Consider the following 17,543-nt stretch of genomic DNA (forward strand, 5'->3'; position numbering starts at 1 on the left):
CAGTCGGTCCTTGTTGCTTATCCGTTTTGAATACAGCAGTGTGTACCTGACCACTCCAGACACCCTAACTACAATAACAGTTAATTACCATAGGGTCTGAGTACTTAGCGTGGATGCTAGGTAAGAATTTTAAACGGAAAGTTAAAATATGGCTGCCTGTCTGGGAACATTCTTGGAGCGCGCTGCCACTAAAACCATCAGGATTGTAAGCCCCCAAAGGAGATGATGGGTTGTGTGTGCTTATGTACATTTGGTCTTTGTCATGCTTCTGGCACAGAGTTCCTAAAGCCCGTAAAATGTCCTAAATGATAAGTGATAAACATGTATTGACATTCCTAACAAACCCCTTTCAGCCACATCTGAGTTTATGTTAATCAGGTGACTTTGGGGAGCACCTAAGTACGGGGGTTGGTTGCCACAGTAACCTGCCTAGGCTAGAGAACTGAAGCTTTCAGTCCCAACCCCTGATTTCCTAGGAGGGAGAGGGACTGGAGGCTGAGTCAGTGCCAATGGCCAATGATTTAATTAACAATGCCTACGTAACAGAGTTCCCATAAAACCCCAAAAGGACAGGGTGTGCAGAGCTCCCAGGCTGGAGGAGGGCCTCCCCGGCGGCTCAGACAGTAAAGAACCCACCTGCACTGCAGGAGACCTGGGTTCGGTCCCTGAGTCGGGAAGATCCCCAGGAGAAGGACTGGCAAGCCACTCCAGTATTCTCGCCTGGAGAATCCGCAGACAGAGGAGCCTGGCGGGCTGCCGTCCATGGGCTCGCAACGAGGCGGACACGACTGGGCGAAGAGCGCTCTCGCTCTCAGGCTGGAGACCCGGACCAAGTCCCAAACTCCGCAAGGACAGACGCTCTTCTGTGCCCGACCTCATCCTGTGTGCCTTTTCACCTGACTGTTGATCTGTATCTGTTCATACTCTTTGTAACAAGCTGGTAATCTGCTGAGTGAACTAGTTTTCCAAGTTCTGTGACTTGCTATCGAAAATTAACTGAACCCAAAGAGGGAGTCGTGGGAACCTCTGACGGAAAACCATTCCGGAGCATGGGTTAACACTGGCATCTGATGTGGAGGGCATCTTGTGGGGCTGAGCCCTCAACCGGGGAATCTGATGCGCTCTGGGTAGTATCAGAGTCAGGCTGATGTGGGACACCCGGCTGGTCTACAAGAATCGCTTGGTGGTGAGGGGAAGAAACCCCACATCCTGGAAACGGATGTCAGAATCACAGCGGGCACAGAATAGTAGTGCTGGTAAAAAAAAAGTTGTAGCTAGTCACATTTTTAACAGGAGAAATTCTTAAAGGTAAATATATGACGTAATGGATGTGTTAAGGAACTTGACTGTGGTAAATATTCCACAATGTATATGTATATCAAATCACTGTGGTACACTTTAAATATATATAATTGTTCTTGTCAACTGTATCTCACTAAATCTAAAAAGAATTCTAATTTCCATAGTGTATTTACAGATTTTACTGATGTGGAATGAAGCAGTTCAGAATTTTCAGGGTTTTTTGTTTCTTTTTAAATGGAGTAAAAAAAAAAGCTTTAATAAGAAAAACAGAAGAAATGTTCTTTTCAAAAAAGATATTTCCTTGGAAAGTGCCTGGTAATATTTCAGGTGGTTACAGATGAAAACTTTGTATCTAAGTAAAACATGCACTGAAGGTTGGTTTTAAGTCTTCTTAGGATCACTAACACAAGCATTACATTCAAATTAAGGTTATACATCGTTAATAAAATGGATAAATAATTTATACAGAAGGGGACACATTTCAACAGTCCTCACGAGTAGTAAGTTACCTGGTCAGGAGGTTGAATGTGCTGGACGCACTGGAATACGTGAACTCCTTGAGCAGAAACAAGTAAGGGATGCAGAGAATGTTGAGACTGGCTTGTAGCAATCAGCGCAACCAAACTTCCCATGGAAATAAATTCTTTTACCACATCGTTCAAAGCTGGAATTGAGCAACACAGTGTAAAAGCTTATTATATAAAAGTGAAAATTTAAAATCATACACTAATTAAAAATAATAACCTAATTACTTTACAATATTATAGTGGTTTTTTGTGTGAAAATCAGAACAAATTCAACTTAAAAAAAAAATAATAACAATAATAATAACCTAAAGTCGAGCTTTAAAGTAGAGTATGAAAGGTATGGCCCCTCTTTACCTTTCAAAAATTAAATCTTCCACTCATTCTGCAGTTCATCTAAACTGAGGACCTAGTACTGGCCAGGTTCCAGTTACTCTAACAGAGGCAAGGGAAGCAATGTAAATGCCATGTACTCAGAACCATGCCTAGTGACGTTGGTTCTTACTAGGTTAACTTCTGGATCTTAACAGATAAATGAAAAGGAGTCTCTGCATAGATGTACAGAACAGACTTTTGGACTCTGTGGGAGAAGGCGAGGGTGGGATGTTTCAAGAGAACAGCATTGAAACATGTATATTATCAAGGGTGAAACAGATCACCAGCCCAGGCTGGATGCATGAGACAAGTGCTCAGGCCTGGTGCACTGGGAAGACCCAGAGGGATTGGATAGAGGGAGGTTGGAGGGGGGATCGGGATGGGGAACACATGTAAATCCATGGCTGATTCATGTCAATGTATGGCAAAAACCATTACAATATTGTAAAGTAATTAGCCTCAAACTAATAAAAATAAATGAAAAAAAAAGAAAAGGAGTCTCTGAAATAAGTATTATAGAAGGATGAAAAACTTTCATATTGTGTTCTATTGAGCAAGCAAAATACAGCTTATATACCTATGGCTTTCTGGACAATCTAGCTCAAGAAAGGTTTGACTGGTATGAGGTAAGAACCGAAACAGGCCTTAATAATGTACATCTGATCCTGACCTAGGAATCTGCAGCATTCCCTTAAACATGAGACTAGCAAGTCTTTCAGACACTACAAGATTCCAAATGTGAAATTAACACTATTTTGGTGATCCAGCTGTTATGGCTGCATTCTGGATTCATCTCTTAAGAATCCTGATGCAGAAGAACGCTGTCAAATCCTCCAACTCCTGATCCCATCCTCTCCTAGAACCCTAAGCTCCACTGGAATTGCTTGGACCTTTGGCGGCTCCGTGCCAATTTCTACTCCTCCATCAAAACTCATCTCAGTTTGAACTTCTCTCAGAAACCTCCCCTGATAACTTCTTACCCAACCACCTCCAGTTTAGTATATGTGCTCCTATTGTGCCCTGGACACACTTCCAGCAGAACACATCCTACCCACCTCCTAGTTGTGTCTTCCTGGTCAAATTACCTGACCTTGAGCTTCCATTTACTCACCTGGAAAACCAGGAGAGTGTCTGCATGGGGAATACAAAGCAACCCCTCACAGTCGACACACAGCGGCTATCGCTGTGAGTCTTCTGCACTAACACTGCTTACTTTTATCTCCTCTCCCAGACTCTGAGACTAGAGACCGTGCACAAGCAAGAGAGAAGCATTTGTCAAATGAGCAAAAGAGCAAAGCTGCACAGTTCAGCAATTTCTAATAAGTGGAGAAGGGAGAACTTCCCTGACGGCTTAGATGGCAAGGGATCTGCCTGCAACGTGGGAGACCTGCGTTCAATCCCTGGGTCGGGAAGATCCCCTGGAGAAGGGAATGGCAACCCACTGCAGAGGAGAATACAGCCCCAAAGACTAATGATGAGGTTGGAGAATGTTCACACTGCTCTATGGATCTTGCTAGTACAAGATAACTACACAATTATACAGTGTTCCCAGAGGCCTCAAAAGCAACACATTACATAGCACATATTCTGTTCTCTGAAGAGCACAGATTTACTGCTAGCACTAAAAATGCTGACTGATAAAGGAAAAGGCCTGCAGCCAGCAGGACGCGTGCATTACCGTGGGCGAGCCGCTGGCTCTGAACGGCCTCCGGACCACGCTCGTGTTCCGGGAGGGCAGGGCGGCCAACGACGAGGTCCAGGTCGTCCAACAGAACGACAGAGGGCTGCCGCCACAGCGCCTCCGAGAAAGCTGCCGCTAGGGTCTTCTGTATGTTTTCAAGCCTTTTTCCTTAACACAGGAGATACAAAGTGGTTTTAATGTTATTTGAAGGCTGAGAGAGTTCAGGCTGCCCTTGAAAGCATTAGAAAAGCTCACTATTGATTTGACTATGCAAATTTAATCCATACAGTATTTTGTTAACATACCAATCACTAAAATTGTTAGTCATTAACACAATTTAATTAATACAGCTTCAAAGGACTCAGTAAAGTACTGAATTTTATAAAACTGAAAGACTATGCTACTATAATTTCTATACATATGTGTTTGTTCATTCCATGGAGAATTTCAGATCCCTATTTATAACAAAACAGTAAAATAAAATCAGGATGTGGGGAAATATAAATGAAAGTAAGGGGTCAAGAATCAGATAAAAGCAAGCACAAATGTAGCTGCCTCAAGATCCTAGAATTGCTATATTCAAATTACTAATTTGACTTCCATCTTCACGGTGAATTACAAACTTTTCATTTTCAAAGAATAGAGAACATACCAATTCATAAGAAAGGTCAAGACTTCCTGTTACTTCAATCTTAAAATTTTCACATGAGGCTGCAAACAACACTCTAAGAGAAGGACAAGGTCTCTAAAAACCAACTTTATAGAATATGAAGTGATGGGTTTTCAAAGGCTATTTCTTGGGACTTCCCTGGCAGTCCAGTGATTGAGACTTCACCTTCCAATGCAAGGGGTGCAGGTTCATTCCCTGGCCAGGGAGCTAGGATCCCATATGCCTTGTGGCCGGAAAACCAAAACATAAAACAGAAACAATATTCTAACAAATTCAATAAGGACTTTAAAAATGGTCCACATAAAAAAAATTTTTTTTAAAAGGCTATTTCTTAGTTGTTTACTATATGCTAGATTAATAAACACAATATAATGACTAGTTGTGAATAGGAGAGGTAGCAAGGGGAGAAAAAATTAACTACTCAGTAAAATTTTTCTGATTCTTAAACTACTGGATAATAATAGGTCACAGACTTTCAGAAGTACAAGTGTACAGTTGACCCTTGAACAACACAGGTTTGAACTGTGCAAGTGTACTTATATATACGTGGATTTTTTCCAGTAGGAAATACTACAGTGCTATACCATTCAAGGTTGGTTGAATTCGTGGATACAGCAGAACCACGTGTTCAGAGGGCTGACTATAAGTTATACAAAGATTTTTGGCTTCATGGAGGCTTGGTACCCCTAAGACACTCACTGTTCAAGAGTCAGCTGTGTGTGGTAGATTGTAAATTTCCTCTCTGCTGTCTACAGCCACCCACTTTCCCTCCCCTGAAGCAGTCACCCTACGAGTTCCCCAAAGCAATTCAGAAGTAACCTATCCCAATTAGAGTATATTCTAAATACTAATTTTCTCAGAGTTGTGCAAATTGGCATTTTTTAGGAGTACTGTCTACAAAGAGTTTTGGGTAGGGAAAAAAAAAGCCTACAGCAAATATGGGGAGTTTTAAAATTTTTATTAAAAACATTAGAATGCCAAAGATCTAAAATTTCTAAGTAATTTCAATGACCAAATGACAAACAGAAAAATTAAATAAAAATTAGCTATTTGTATTTACTACTTAGCAGCATTAAACAGTAACATTTCTTTCTACCAAAAGACATTTATGTAGACGTAATATTACCATATTCATACCTCGTAAAGCTTTACAGTCAATTATTTCCACATGGGCATCCAGTGTGTCAAATGCTTCTTTACAGATTGCCTTTGCTAAAGTTGATTTTCCACTTCCCTAGAAAACAACTGTGTCGTAAGAACTCTCAAGGTATTCAGTCCCAGCAATAGCCCTTGTCACTGTGGTAACCACCAAGATTCAGCCTCATCAGTCAAGTATATACTACACAATGCCATATAACAACTACATCTCAAAAAAGCTGGGGAAAAAGAAGAAAATCCACATCCCTAATTTAAAAATAACATTAAAAAAAATACAAGATAACTATAAATACTTAGCAGAGACAAAAGCTTAAAAAAAATCCGTAATCACCCCACCTCCCAAAATTACTGTCCACTGTTTTGCCATATCTTCCTTACAGACACTCCATACACATTTTATGCAAATGTATTAAGCTGGGGTTACAGTACTCCTGAGGGTTTACAATAAATCACTGTCCTCTTTACCAACAGACATAGAGGTTCATCAGCTCTCTCGTACAATACCACTCTGAGATGCACTGGACCATCATGTGCTTGTCAAAACACTTCCTGATGTGTATTTATGTTACTCCCAACTATTAACCATGAGAAGTAAAGCTAAAATAAATATCCATGCAGATATGTTTGTTTGTCAGATTATACCTTCAGAATAAATTTCTACAAGTTAATACTATATCAAAGGGTATACACATTTAAATTTTGCTAAACACTGCTCTAAGTGCCCCCTAGAAGACTTCAGTTCCGTTCAGACGCTCTGAACGGAGTTGTATCCGACTCTTTGAGACCCCATGAATCGCAGCACTCCAGGCCTCCCTGTCCATCACCAACTCCCGGAGTTTACTCAAACTCATGCCCATCGAGTCAGTGATGCCATCCAGCCATCTCATCCTCTGTCGTCCCCTTCTCCTCCTGCCCCCAATCCCTCCCAGCATCAGGGTCTTTTCCAGTGAGTCAACTCTTTGCATGAGGTGGCCAAAGTATTGGAGTTTCAGCTTCAGCATCAGTCCTTCCAATGAAGACCCAGGACTGATCTCTTTCAAGATGGACTGGTTGGATCTCCTCGCAGTCCAAGCGACTCTCAAGAGTCTTCTCCAACACCACAGTTCAAAAGCATCAATTTTTTGGTGCTCAGCTTTCTTCACAGTCCAACTCTCACACCCATACATGACCACTGGAAAAACCATAGCCTTGACTAGATGGACCTTTGTTGGCAAAGTAATGTCTGTGCTTTTTAATATGCTGTCTAAGTTGGTCATAATTTTCCTTCCAAGAAATAAACGTCTTTTAATTTCATGGCTGCAGTCACCATTTGCAGTGATTTTGGAGCCCCCAAAAATAAAGTCTGACACTGTTTCCACTGTCTCCCCATCTATTTCCCATGAGGTGATGAGACCAGATGCCATGATCTTAGTTTTCTGAATGTTGAGCTTTAAGCCAACTTTTTCACTCTCCCCTTTCACTTTCATCAACAGGTTTTTTAGTTCCTCTTCACTTTCTGCCATAAGGGTGGTGTCATCTGCATATCTGAGGTTATTGATATTTCTCCCGGCAATCTTGATTCCAGCTTGTGCTTCTTCCAGTCCAGCATTTCTAATGATGTACTCTGCATATAAGTTAAATAAGCAGGGTGACAATATACAGCCTTGACATACTACTTTTCCTAGTTGGAACCAGTCTGTTGTTCTATGTCCAGTTCTAACTGTTGCTTCCTGACCTGTATACAGGTTTCTCAAGAGGCAGGTCAGGTGGTCTGATATTCCCATCCCTTTCAGAATTTTCCAGTTTATTTTGATCCACATAGTCAAAGGCTTTAAAAGTCAATAAATCAGAAATAGATGCTTTTCTGAAACTCTCTTGCTTTTTCATTGATCCAGCGGATGTTGGCAATTTGATCTCTGGTTCCTCTGCCTTTTCTAAAATCAGCTTGAACATCTGGAAGCTCATGGTTCATGTCCTGTTGAAGCCTCGCTTGGAGAATTTTGAGCATTACTTTGCTAGTGTGTGAGATGAGTGCAATTGTGCGGTAGTTTGAGCATTCTTTGGCATTGCCTTTTTTGGGATTAGAAGGCAAACGGACCTTTTCCAGTCCTGTGGCCACTGCTGAGTTGTCCAAATTTGCTGGCATATTGAGTGTGGCACTTCCACAGCATCATCTTTCAGGATTTGAAATAGTTCAACTGGAATTCCATCACATCCACTAGCTTTGTTCATAGTGATGCTTTCTAAAGCCCACTTGACTTCACATTCCAGGATGTCTGGCTCTAGGTGAGTGATCACACCATCGTGATTATCTGGGTCGTGAAGATCTTTTTTGTACAGTTCTTCTGTATATTCTTGCCACATCTTCTTAAAATCTTCTGCTTCTGTTAGGTTTCTATAATTCTTTTAATATAGGCTTCCTCCCTCAGTCTGCTGCTATTTCTTACCATTGTTGCTTTGACGAGCTTTGTATTTAAAATATATATTTTTTATTTATTTAGGTTGAACCAGGCCTTAGTTGTGGCATGTGGGATCTAGTCCCCTGACCAGGGATCAAATCTCAGCCCCCCGGCGATAAAGTGCAGTCTTATCCACTGGACAACCAGAGAAGTCCCTGCCTGGCTTTTAATAGCCCTGCACCAGTTCTAATATTTTGCTTTTCATTACTGTGAACAGGAAAAACAGCCAACCTTCTTGTGTAAAGTCTGAAATTTAGCAGGCATTCAACAATACTACCATCATTATAGTTTAGAGAATTGCATTTATGTTTAAAGTCAGTGGACCCTAAAGAATAAAGAAATTAGGGGTACTGGGCTGTATGTCCCACCTGTTATACTTTTGGTTTAGTCAGAGGCCTTTTCTCTCACTCAAAGTAATTCATATTTTAGCACTTTTCAGTTTACAAAGCCCTTTCATATATATTATTTCTCTTAAGTGAAATTAATCCTAAAGGCAAGGTTAGAAACTGAAAAACTGCCTTAAGTCACAGCCAGTAAGTACATAAGAGAAGTGGGACTCAAATTCAGTTCTTCCACTAGTCTCATTAACCATGCTACCCCCAAGTCAGATGGCGGAGGTCTGATTTTTGAGTCAATAGGACATTGTTTTTTAAAATAATATTCTACTACGATGATATATTTTGAAATCTGACATAGGTAATTCAGAGAACATTGAGAGTAACTGCTATATTGTGGCAGCCCTGTATATCTGGAATAAACCCTGCTTGATTATGTTGAACTGTGGTGTTGGAGAAGACTCTTGAGAGTCCCTGGACTGCAAGGAGATCCAACCAGTCCATCCTAAAGGAGATCAGTCCTGGGTGTTCATTGGAAGGACTGATGCTGAAGCTGAAACTCCAATACTTTGGCCACCTCATGCTAAGAGTTGACTCATTGGAAAAGACCCTGATGCTGGGAGGGATTGGGGGAAGGAGGAGAAGGGGATGAAAGAGGGTGAGATGGTTGGATGGCATCAGCGACTCAATGGACATGGGTTTGGGTAAACTCTGGGAGTTGGTGATGGACAGGGAGGCCTGGCGTGCTGCAGTTCATGGGGGCACAGAGAGTGGGACACGACTGAGCGACTGAATTGAACTGAATTCTTTTTATACATTAGTTCATCACATTTGCTAATATTTTATTAGGGATTTCTACACCTGTATTCCTGATAGATCTTAGTCAGTAGTTTTCTTGTGATGCCTGTCTTGTTTTGGTATTATGTAATGCTGGCCTCACAGAATAAACTAGAAGATTTTCCTCTGCTTCCACCCACTGGAAGAGACTGTAGACAACCGGGATAATTTCTTCCTTGAGAGTTTGGTAGAACGTACCCAGTGCGCCCATCTGGGTGTGTGCTTTCTGTTTGGAATGATATTAATTACAGACTCAATTTCTTTAATAGATGTAAGCCATTTTGTATTGTCATTATTCTTCTTGTGTGAGTTTTGGCACCTGTGTCTTTCAAGGAATTGGTTTATTTAACTAGGTTATCTAATTTTTAGGCATAGAGCTAAAAATTTTTAGGGGCACAAGCTGTTTATTACTATTACTACTTTATTATCCGCTTTTAAAATGTTGTAATTGGAGGATAACCGCTTTACCATGCTGGGTGTTTCTGCCTACAAGATGAATCAGCTTAAGTACACGCTTACTCTCCCTCTTGGGCCTCGCCCCCGCCCCCTGCCCGTTATACCCCACTAGGTCAACACAGAGCTTTACTATCCTTTCAATGTCTGTGGGATCTGCCCTCTTTTTCATTTCTTATACTAGTGATTTGTATCCTTTTTTTTTTTCTTAGCCTGCCTAAGGGTTTATCAATTTTTACTGACCTTTAAAAAAAAAAAAAGCCTTTGGTGTCACTGATTTTCTCTACTGATTTCCTGTTTTCACTTCAATGGTTTCTGCTCTAATTCATATTATTTCTTCTGCTTACATTGGATTTAATTTGCTCTTCTGTTTCTAGTTTACTAAAGTAGAAACTTGGGATTACTGGAGTAGTTGCTGTATTTTAAGTAAGAAATCAAAAGAAAGCAACTGGGGTAGTAAGAGGAAAAAAGTTATTATACTGGAGCAAAAAGTGAATAGAAACAAAAAAGCCTTATGATTTTGAATTGAAAAAAAAAAAACACCACACAAAGACTCACAAAAATCACATTCCAGCCCTGGAAAAAATACTGCGTTGGTAGAGGAGAAAACTCTAAGCCCCTTCAAAGAGCAGGGAACCTCTAGTAAGACTGACAAAGATTAAAACAAGAGAAGATACAAATTACCAATATCAGGAAACAGGACATAACAGATTTCCCATCTATGAAAAGCACAGTAAGAAGTGCTGCTGTTGGGAATATAAACTGCTACAGCCACTGTGGAGGACAGTATGGAGGTTCCTGAAAAAACTAAAAACAGAACTACCATATGATCCAGCAATCCCATTAGTGGAGACATCCAGAGGAAAACATAATTAAAAAAGACACCTGCAGCCCAATATTCACTGCAGCACCACTTACAACAGCGAGGACAAGGAAGCAGGCTAAGACATGACCATCAGAGGAACGGATACAGACGATGCGGCATACGGACAAACACACACACACTGGAATGCTACTCAGCCGTAAAAATAAACAAAGTCGGGAAACCTGTAGAGATGTGAATGGACCTGGAGACTGTCATACAGAGTGAAGTCAGTCAGACAGAGAAGGAAAAATATCATATGACATCCCTAATATACGGAACCTAAACAGAAATGATACAAAAGAACTTACTTACAAAAGGGAAAGAAACTCACAGAGGTAGAAAACGAACTCCTGGCTGCCAGGGGGAGGGGACAGTAAGGACTGTGGGAAGGTCATGTGCACACCGCTATACTTAAAATGGGTGATCGACAGGACACTGCTGGTGAGCACAAGGAACTCTGCCCGATGTTACGTGGCAGCCTAGACGGGAAGGGAGCTGGGGGAGAATGCCACACCTATACGCATGGCTGAGTCCCTTCACTGTCCGCCTGAAACTCACAATATTCGGCTACACCCCAACACAAAATGCTTCTGGTGGTAAAAAAAAAAAAAAAAAAGATGTGGTGCATGTGTGTGCGTGCGTGCGCACACACACCCACACCCACACACACACACACAGAGAGGAATATTACTCAGCCGTAAAAAGGAACGAAACTGGGTCATTTGTAGAGATGTGAATGGACTTGGAAACTGTCACGGAGTGAAGTAAGTCAGAAGAACAAATATCATATTAATGCATATATGTGGAATCTAGACAAAGGGTATAGAAGATCTTATCTGCAAAGCAGAAATAGAGACACAGGCGTAGAAACAAACCTATGGACATCGAGTGAGGAAAGGAGGGGTGGTGGGATGAATTAGGAGACTGGGACTGACACATATATACTACTGATGCGACGTACAAAGCAGATAACCAATAAGAACACTACTGTATATCTCAGGGAGCTCTCCTCAACGCTCCACGGTGAGCAAACGGGACACAAGCAAACGGGAAGGGAGTCTAAGAAACAGGGCGCGCACGTACACCTCCAGCTGACTCACTGCTGTACAGTGGAAACTAGCATGTCAAGCAACCACACTGTCAGTCACTCAGTCGTGCCCGACTCTCTGTGACCCATGGACTGCAGCCCACCAGGCTCCTCTGTTCGTGGAGCATTCTTCAGGCAGGAATACTGGAGTGGGGTGCCATTCCCTTCTCCACTAAAGCAACTATACTCCTATAAAAAATTTTTTAAAAGAGCACAGTTAGAGAATGCTACAAGCAACTTCATGCTCACAAATTTGACAACTTAGAAGAAACAGACACATTCCTCAAAAGCTACAAATTACCAAACACCTGCCAAAATGAAACAGATGATTAAAGACTCTGAATTTATAAAAAATATATAAAGAAAGCTTTAGGCACAGATGGTTTCAGTGGAGATTTTACCAAACATTTTAAAGAATTTACATCAATTTTATACAATCTCTTCCAAAAAACAGAACAGAAGGGAACACTTTTCAACTCATTCTGTGAGGCCAGTATTACTCTGAGAGCAAAACCAAAGGCAGAACCACAGGCTAATATTGACTGTGAATTTACATGCGAAAGTCCTCAACAGAATATCAGCAAACAGAACTCAGCAAAGTATAAAAAGAATAACAGACCACTACCAGGTGGGATTTATTACAGAGCTGAATGGCTGATTCAACATTTCAAAATTAATCAGCCCCGTTATCACCCTTTGTTGCTGTTTAGTCACTAAGCCATGTCTGACCCTTTGCGACCTCATGGACTGCAGTCTGCCAGGCTCCTCTGTCCATGAGATTTTCCAGGCAAGAATATTGGAGCAGGGTGCCATTTCCTTCTCTAGGGGATCTTCCCAACTCAGGGATCAAACCTGTGCCTCCTGCATTGACAGGTGGATTTTTTACTACACCAGGGAATCCCTATTTAACACCCCACCAGCATCATAAAAAAGAATATTCATACAATCATATCAACTGAAATAGAAAAAGAGCAGGGAGAGCATCACCTAATTCAACAGTGTTTTCTCAATATCTAATAGCAGGCACTCAAAAATATTAGTGAATGAATAAATTATTTCCATCTATCGTGTCAACAACCCTATATAACATGATTAAAACTCAAAGAGAGAGGAATTAAAAATGGCTAATCAGGTACTTCCCTGATGGTCCAGTGGCTAAGACTCTGCATTCCCAATGTAGCGGGCCCAGGTCTCATCCCTGGCCAGGGAACTAGATCCCACAGGCTGCAACCAAGAGGCTGCCTGGCACAGCTAAAAGACCCTGCATGCTGCAACTAAGGCCAGCTGCAGCCATACAAATATTTAAAATTTTTTTTTGAAAGTTAAAAAAATTGCTAATGAATGAGCATATTTTAACCACATACCTTTCCTCCTGTGAGTAAAAGGGCCCCATTCCTAAGTCCTGCCACAAGGGACACCAGCTGCCGAGACAAAGGGCGCCCCAGGAGGCTGTGAGTGATGTGCTCCATGGAGGAGACGCCCAAGGAATTCACTCCTCTGCAAAACATGTAAACTGCATGATCAAACACTAAAACAGGATAAAATCTAGCTATAAACAATTTTTCTTCACAGGTATAGAGAGTAAAATTTTGGAAATTTTCCTTTACTTGAAAGTGAAATGATTTAATGCCAAATCTGAGTCACAGATTTTAAAACTAATTCTACTACTTTCAAACATGTGCAGTAACTAGAAATTCTGTCCAAATAGGAATCCTTAAGGGGATTTGTCTTAATACACACATATATCCCCCTCAAAATGATTTCTGGCTTGTTATTCAACATTATCATACATGAGTGCTTTTAAAGTATTAGGATAACTAACTGAAGACTTATTTCCTCTTAAACATCATCTTTGAAATCCAGTTTCAATCTGAAGATTACACAAACATGAACTTTAACCTACTTCCTGATTCTGCCAGTTTATTTCTGATAATAAACATCATAAATTCTTAAAATTAGTCTGCAGAGTTTTTACTTTATAAAGTAAATTATTTACTTTAAAAAGCAGATTAATTGTTGCTTTGTAGTTTAATCCTTTAACTAAAACCTTTCTAGATTATACTATTACAGAAAATCACATCACTACTACTACATCCATTAAAGGCCTCTGTGACGAATTCTAAGAAGCAACAGTTTATGTGAGATTCTTATACTGTATTAAGGGCTACAGAAATTGAGGAGGTTCTTTTCAAATTTGTCTTAAAAGTTAAGGAAAACACAGATAATTCCCATCCATCAGTACATCTATAAGACAGTGAAGGAATAACTTAATTTGAAATATTTTTAAACACTCAACTAATGTCTTTGGATTTAACTTTCAAAGCTAATTTATTAATTTCAAAAGATTATTGTTTTATTCAAGCATGTACGATCCAGGTCATATCTAGTTGGCTCTCTTCTCACAGATCAAATCGCAAAGTAAAATTTCTAATACGTTTCAGACATTCAGTTTATCTGAGAAGAGAAGGCAAATTACTAAGCCAGGTATGAAAACAGAAACAATCCTTGAAAAAACTATCTACCATTACATTAGTAAGACTAGTCAATGACACCGACATCTAATTTAATATTTACACATAAAAGCCCTAAGACAGGTAATGTAAAACGTGTCTAAATGTGCCAGTTTGGCCATAACTTCTTACCCCAAGCAGTTCAGCTTTAAAAAAGGAAGAATAAAGTCAATTTCCTCACTGTTTTCTTCTTTTACCATAGGATCTAGAAGGACCTATAGTAGCAAGGAAAAATCAATTTTACATGTCAAAGTAATACCTTTTGCCTGCTTTTCTTGGGTTCCAGGAAACTGAATTGCTGATTCTATTACACCAGAGAGAAAAGATATAGTGTGCATGCAAGATTATTACTTAAAATAACCTTGACAATAACAATTTACTCATCTAAGGAATATAAATAGTTATAGTCAACAAGCAGTGAAGAATGTCTTCATGCAGTTTAGAGATATATCTTTATTTGCAATTTTGATTTACGTCACATTCTTTTCACAATCTTCCATCTTTATAATTTCTGAATGGTATTCCTTAAATTGTATTTCAAAAGTAGAGAAATAACATCTAGTTTCAAACCACTGAAATTCTAAATGACTTTAATTCATCTTCAGTTCTACAATGACAAGAGTAAATATCTTAACCAAAATATAATGTTCTAAAAAGAGTACTTTAAAAATGTATCTGGGAAAAAAGTAATCTGATAATAGTTGTGAAGTGTTGAGAATTTAAGAACTGACAAAATAATATGGGCTGTGTAGCAAAACTGCAAATAAAAATATGAATAAAAAAAAAGTTACCCCTTCAGCTAAGTTTTCATTTATTCCAATACTAGAAGAGTTTAAATCATGATCCGTTGGCCAGTTAACATGATCAATTCTATTCCTGGAACAATTTTGCTGAAGCATCCATTTTAAATTTAGGATAAATCAATCATTTGCTTAAGTAAGTTAAAGAGACTACAGAATAAAATATTTTAAATCAAGTTATTCCTTACTCTTATCATTTGAGTTTCTAATACAGTTTAGGATGCAAGGTCTTAAGAAGTAAATTCATACTTTAGAATCAATCACATGTGAAAATATTATCATTAAGTATTCAGTAGTATGTAATTACTTGTATTGTCATCTTCTGCAGCAGATTGGTACTCAATAGAAAAATACTTTTTTCTTTTTTCTTTTCCCAAGAATGAATGATATTCAGAGAAAACTCCTTCAACCCTATTAAAAAGGAAGTAATAAATGTAGTTAGTACTGCAGCTGAGATAAAATAATTTAAATTTATTTATGTTTAAATAAAAGGATTCTTTGATACATAAAATCTATTGTTTAATTATCATTATTAGGTTTCCTGTTCATACCTATCACAAGATGGAAAAACAATGAAAAAATTTCCAACTTCTTAATAGGAAAAATATCAAAATAACGAATAAAATATACTCACCATCTTTCATTTCCAGTTTAATGTATTCTTCCTCTGACACTATCAGAGGAATTGTGGTAGTGGCAGACTGCTGGAGCCATGAATAGAACACAGTTTTTATGTCTTCTTCACTGACATCCTTAGACTGCCAGGGGAAAGGAAAGAAACAGTAACGATATTCTATCACCTGAACTTAACAGTCTTATTTTAATACCTTATCTTGCCGGTAAAATGATGGTCACCGGCACAGATTTGGGACTTGACGTTACAGTACAATGAGTATGGTGCAGCCTGAGGAAAGAGGCACACAGTGGCAAAGTTGCAAATGCTCCTTTTTTCCATGCCCAGTGATGCACAGAGCACAATTTAGCTCACTTGATAACCATGCCAGCCCCAGTCTCTCTTGCTTCCTCTGAAGCAAACTCTGTCGTCAGGGAGCAGCTCCTCTGTTCCCAGCCTGGAGCTGTGTGTGCCTGTGTGTGGCCAACGCATCACCATCAGTGATCCAAGAGAAGGCCTTCTCTCCCTAACTAAACGGTAGAGAACCCCTGCAAGGAGAAGAGTTTTGCTTTGCACCTGTCCTTCTGCTGCCAAGAATGCAGACGCGCTGTCTATTACACCGCAGATACCTCACATCTAAGAGGAGGAGAGACAAAGATGACAGGAGAGAAAGATCAAAGGAGCCCGGGTCCTTGGTTACATGGTTTAACCACCTGTGAGTTCCTCCAAACTTCTTTGCACATGAGAAAAACAAACTCTTTATATGTTAGTGTCACTTTCTCTTTTTTCTATGAAGGCTGATACGTTCAACAAGTAGAGTGTTAATAAACTGTTTAAAAGATATGAAGAAATTCTGAGAAAAACACTGCTAATTTCTGAAACTTTTAGATTAATATTATTAAGTTTAAATAATCTTCTTGAAATACAAATCAGAACTAACCAAAATTCATATGTGAAAGACACTATCTGCCTAGGAGAATAAACTTCTACCATTTCACAACTCCCATATCTATTATCTAACAGCTCATATATAACACCTCATATCTGTTATCTCTCTTTATCCATTAGATCCACTGATTAAACTCAGTTTACAATACGCTCACCACTAAAAAAGCAAGCTAAACTAAGAAAAGGCATCACTTTCCCACTCTTAAAAATTACAGAAATAAGTCAGTTACTTCTTTGTATATTATTGGAAAATGGGATTAAAAACCTAGAGAACGTCATAAAATGAAAACTATTTTAAAATCAAGACTTTTAGAATCAGAAAGCAACTCACAGTTCCTCTAGAACCAAACATCCTTATGTCCTAAGTGATATAATCAACCTAGAAAGACCTGCCAAGGTCACACAGCTTCCACCAAAGCACACAACTAGGGACAGGAAAGGCAATACCCCACTGCCCGTACCAGAGAAAAAACAGAAAACCAATGAGCAGTGGCTAGTTATTTTTGTACATAAGACCTAATTTTTGAAAAAAACACCAAGATCAATAACCACGTTAAAAGCAGAGCTCCTAGAAACTAAAAAAAAAACAAAAAAACAAACCAAAAAAACCCCTCAAAACTTTATATCAAGAGCCAGAAAAGTTCCATATTACGAAGACTTTTAAACTATATGTTTAAAGATTACTTAAGAATATCAATGCAATATAGACAGCAAATATCTGACTGAAAATCCTGGAGTTATCAAGACAATGCTAAATTTCCTTCACATGGTTTTTAAAAACATACTGAGAGACAAGACAGAGATAAGAGGGCGAGTAAAAGGACTTCAGCTCACCTCTTCTCAAGAAAATAGCTAAATCACAGCTAACTGGTATACAAACATCTACAAAAGAGACCTGAACTTACCATAAAAGATATTCTGCATCCAGAGACAAAGAAAACCTACAA

General features: G+C 39.3%; 1 protein-coding gene across 1 annotated transcript in view; it reads right to left on the reverse strand.

Moving 5' to 3' along the window:
• PEX1 (peroxisomal biogenesis factor 1) overlaps positions 1 to 17,543 on the reverse strand; it is a 70,203-nt gene that overhangs the window by 27,398 nt on the left and 25,262 nt on the right. The window contains exons 7-13 of the mRNA XM_065938647.1: positions 15,670 to 15,793; positions 15,343 to 15,446; positions 14,368 to 14,450; positions 13,090 to 13,222; positions 5,690 to 5,786; positions 3,880 to 4,050; positions 1,812 to 1,966 (exon numbers count right to left, since the gene is read on the reverse strand). Of these exons, the coding sequence (XP_065794719.1) occupies positions 1,812 to 1,966; positions 3,880 to 4,050; positions 5,690 to 5,786; positions 13,090 to 13,222; positions 14,368 to 14,450; positions 15,343 to 15,446; positions 15,670 to 15,793 (867 nt within the window). The remainder of the gene's footprint in view (positions 1 to 1,811; positions 1,967 to 3,879; positions 4,051 to 5,689; positions 5,787 to 13,089; positions 13,223 to 14,367; positions 14,451 to 15,342; positions 15,447 to 15,669; positions 15,794 to 17,543) is intronic.

Source organism: Muntiacus reevesi, chromosome 6 (assembly GCF_963930625.1).
Source record: "Muntiacus reevesi chromosome 6, mMunRee1.1, whole genome shotgun sequence".
NCBI lineage: Eukaryota > Metazoa > Chordata > Mammalia > Artiodactyla > Cervidae > Muntiacus > Muntiacus reevesi.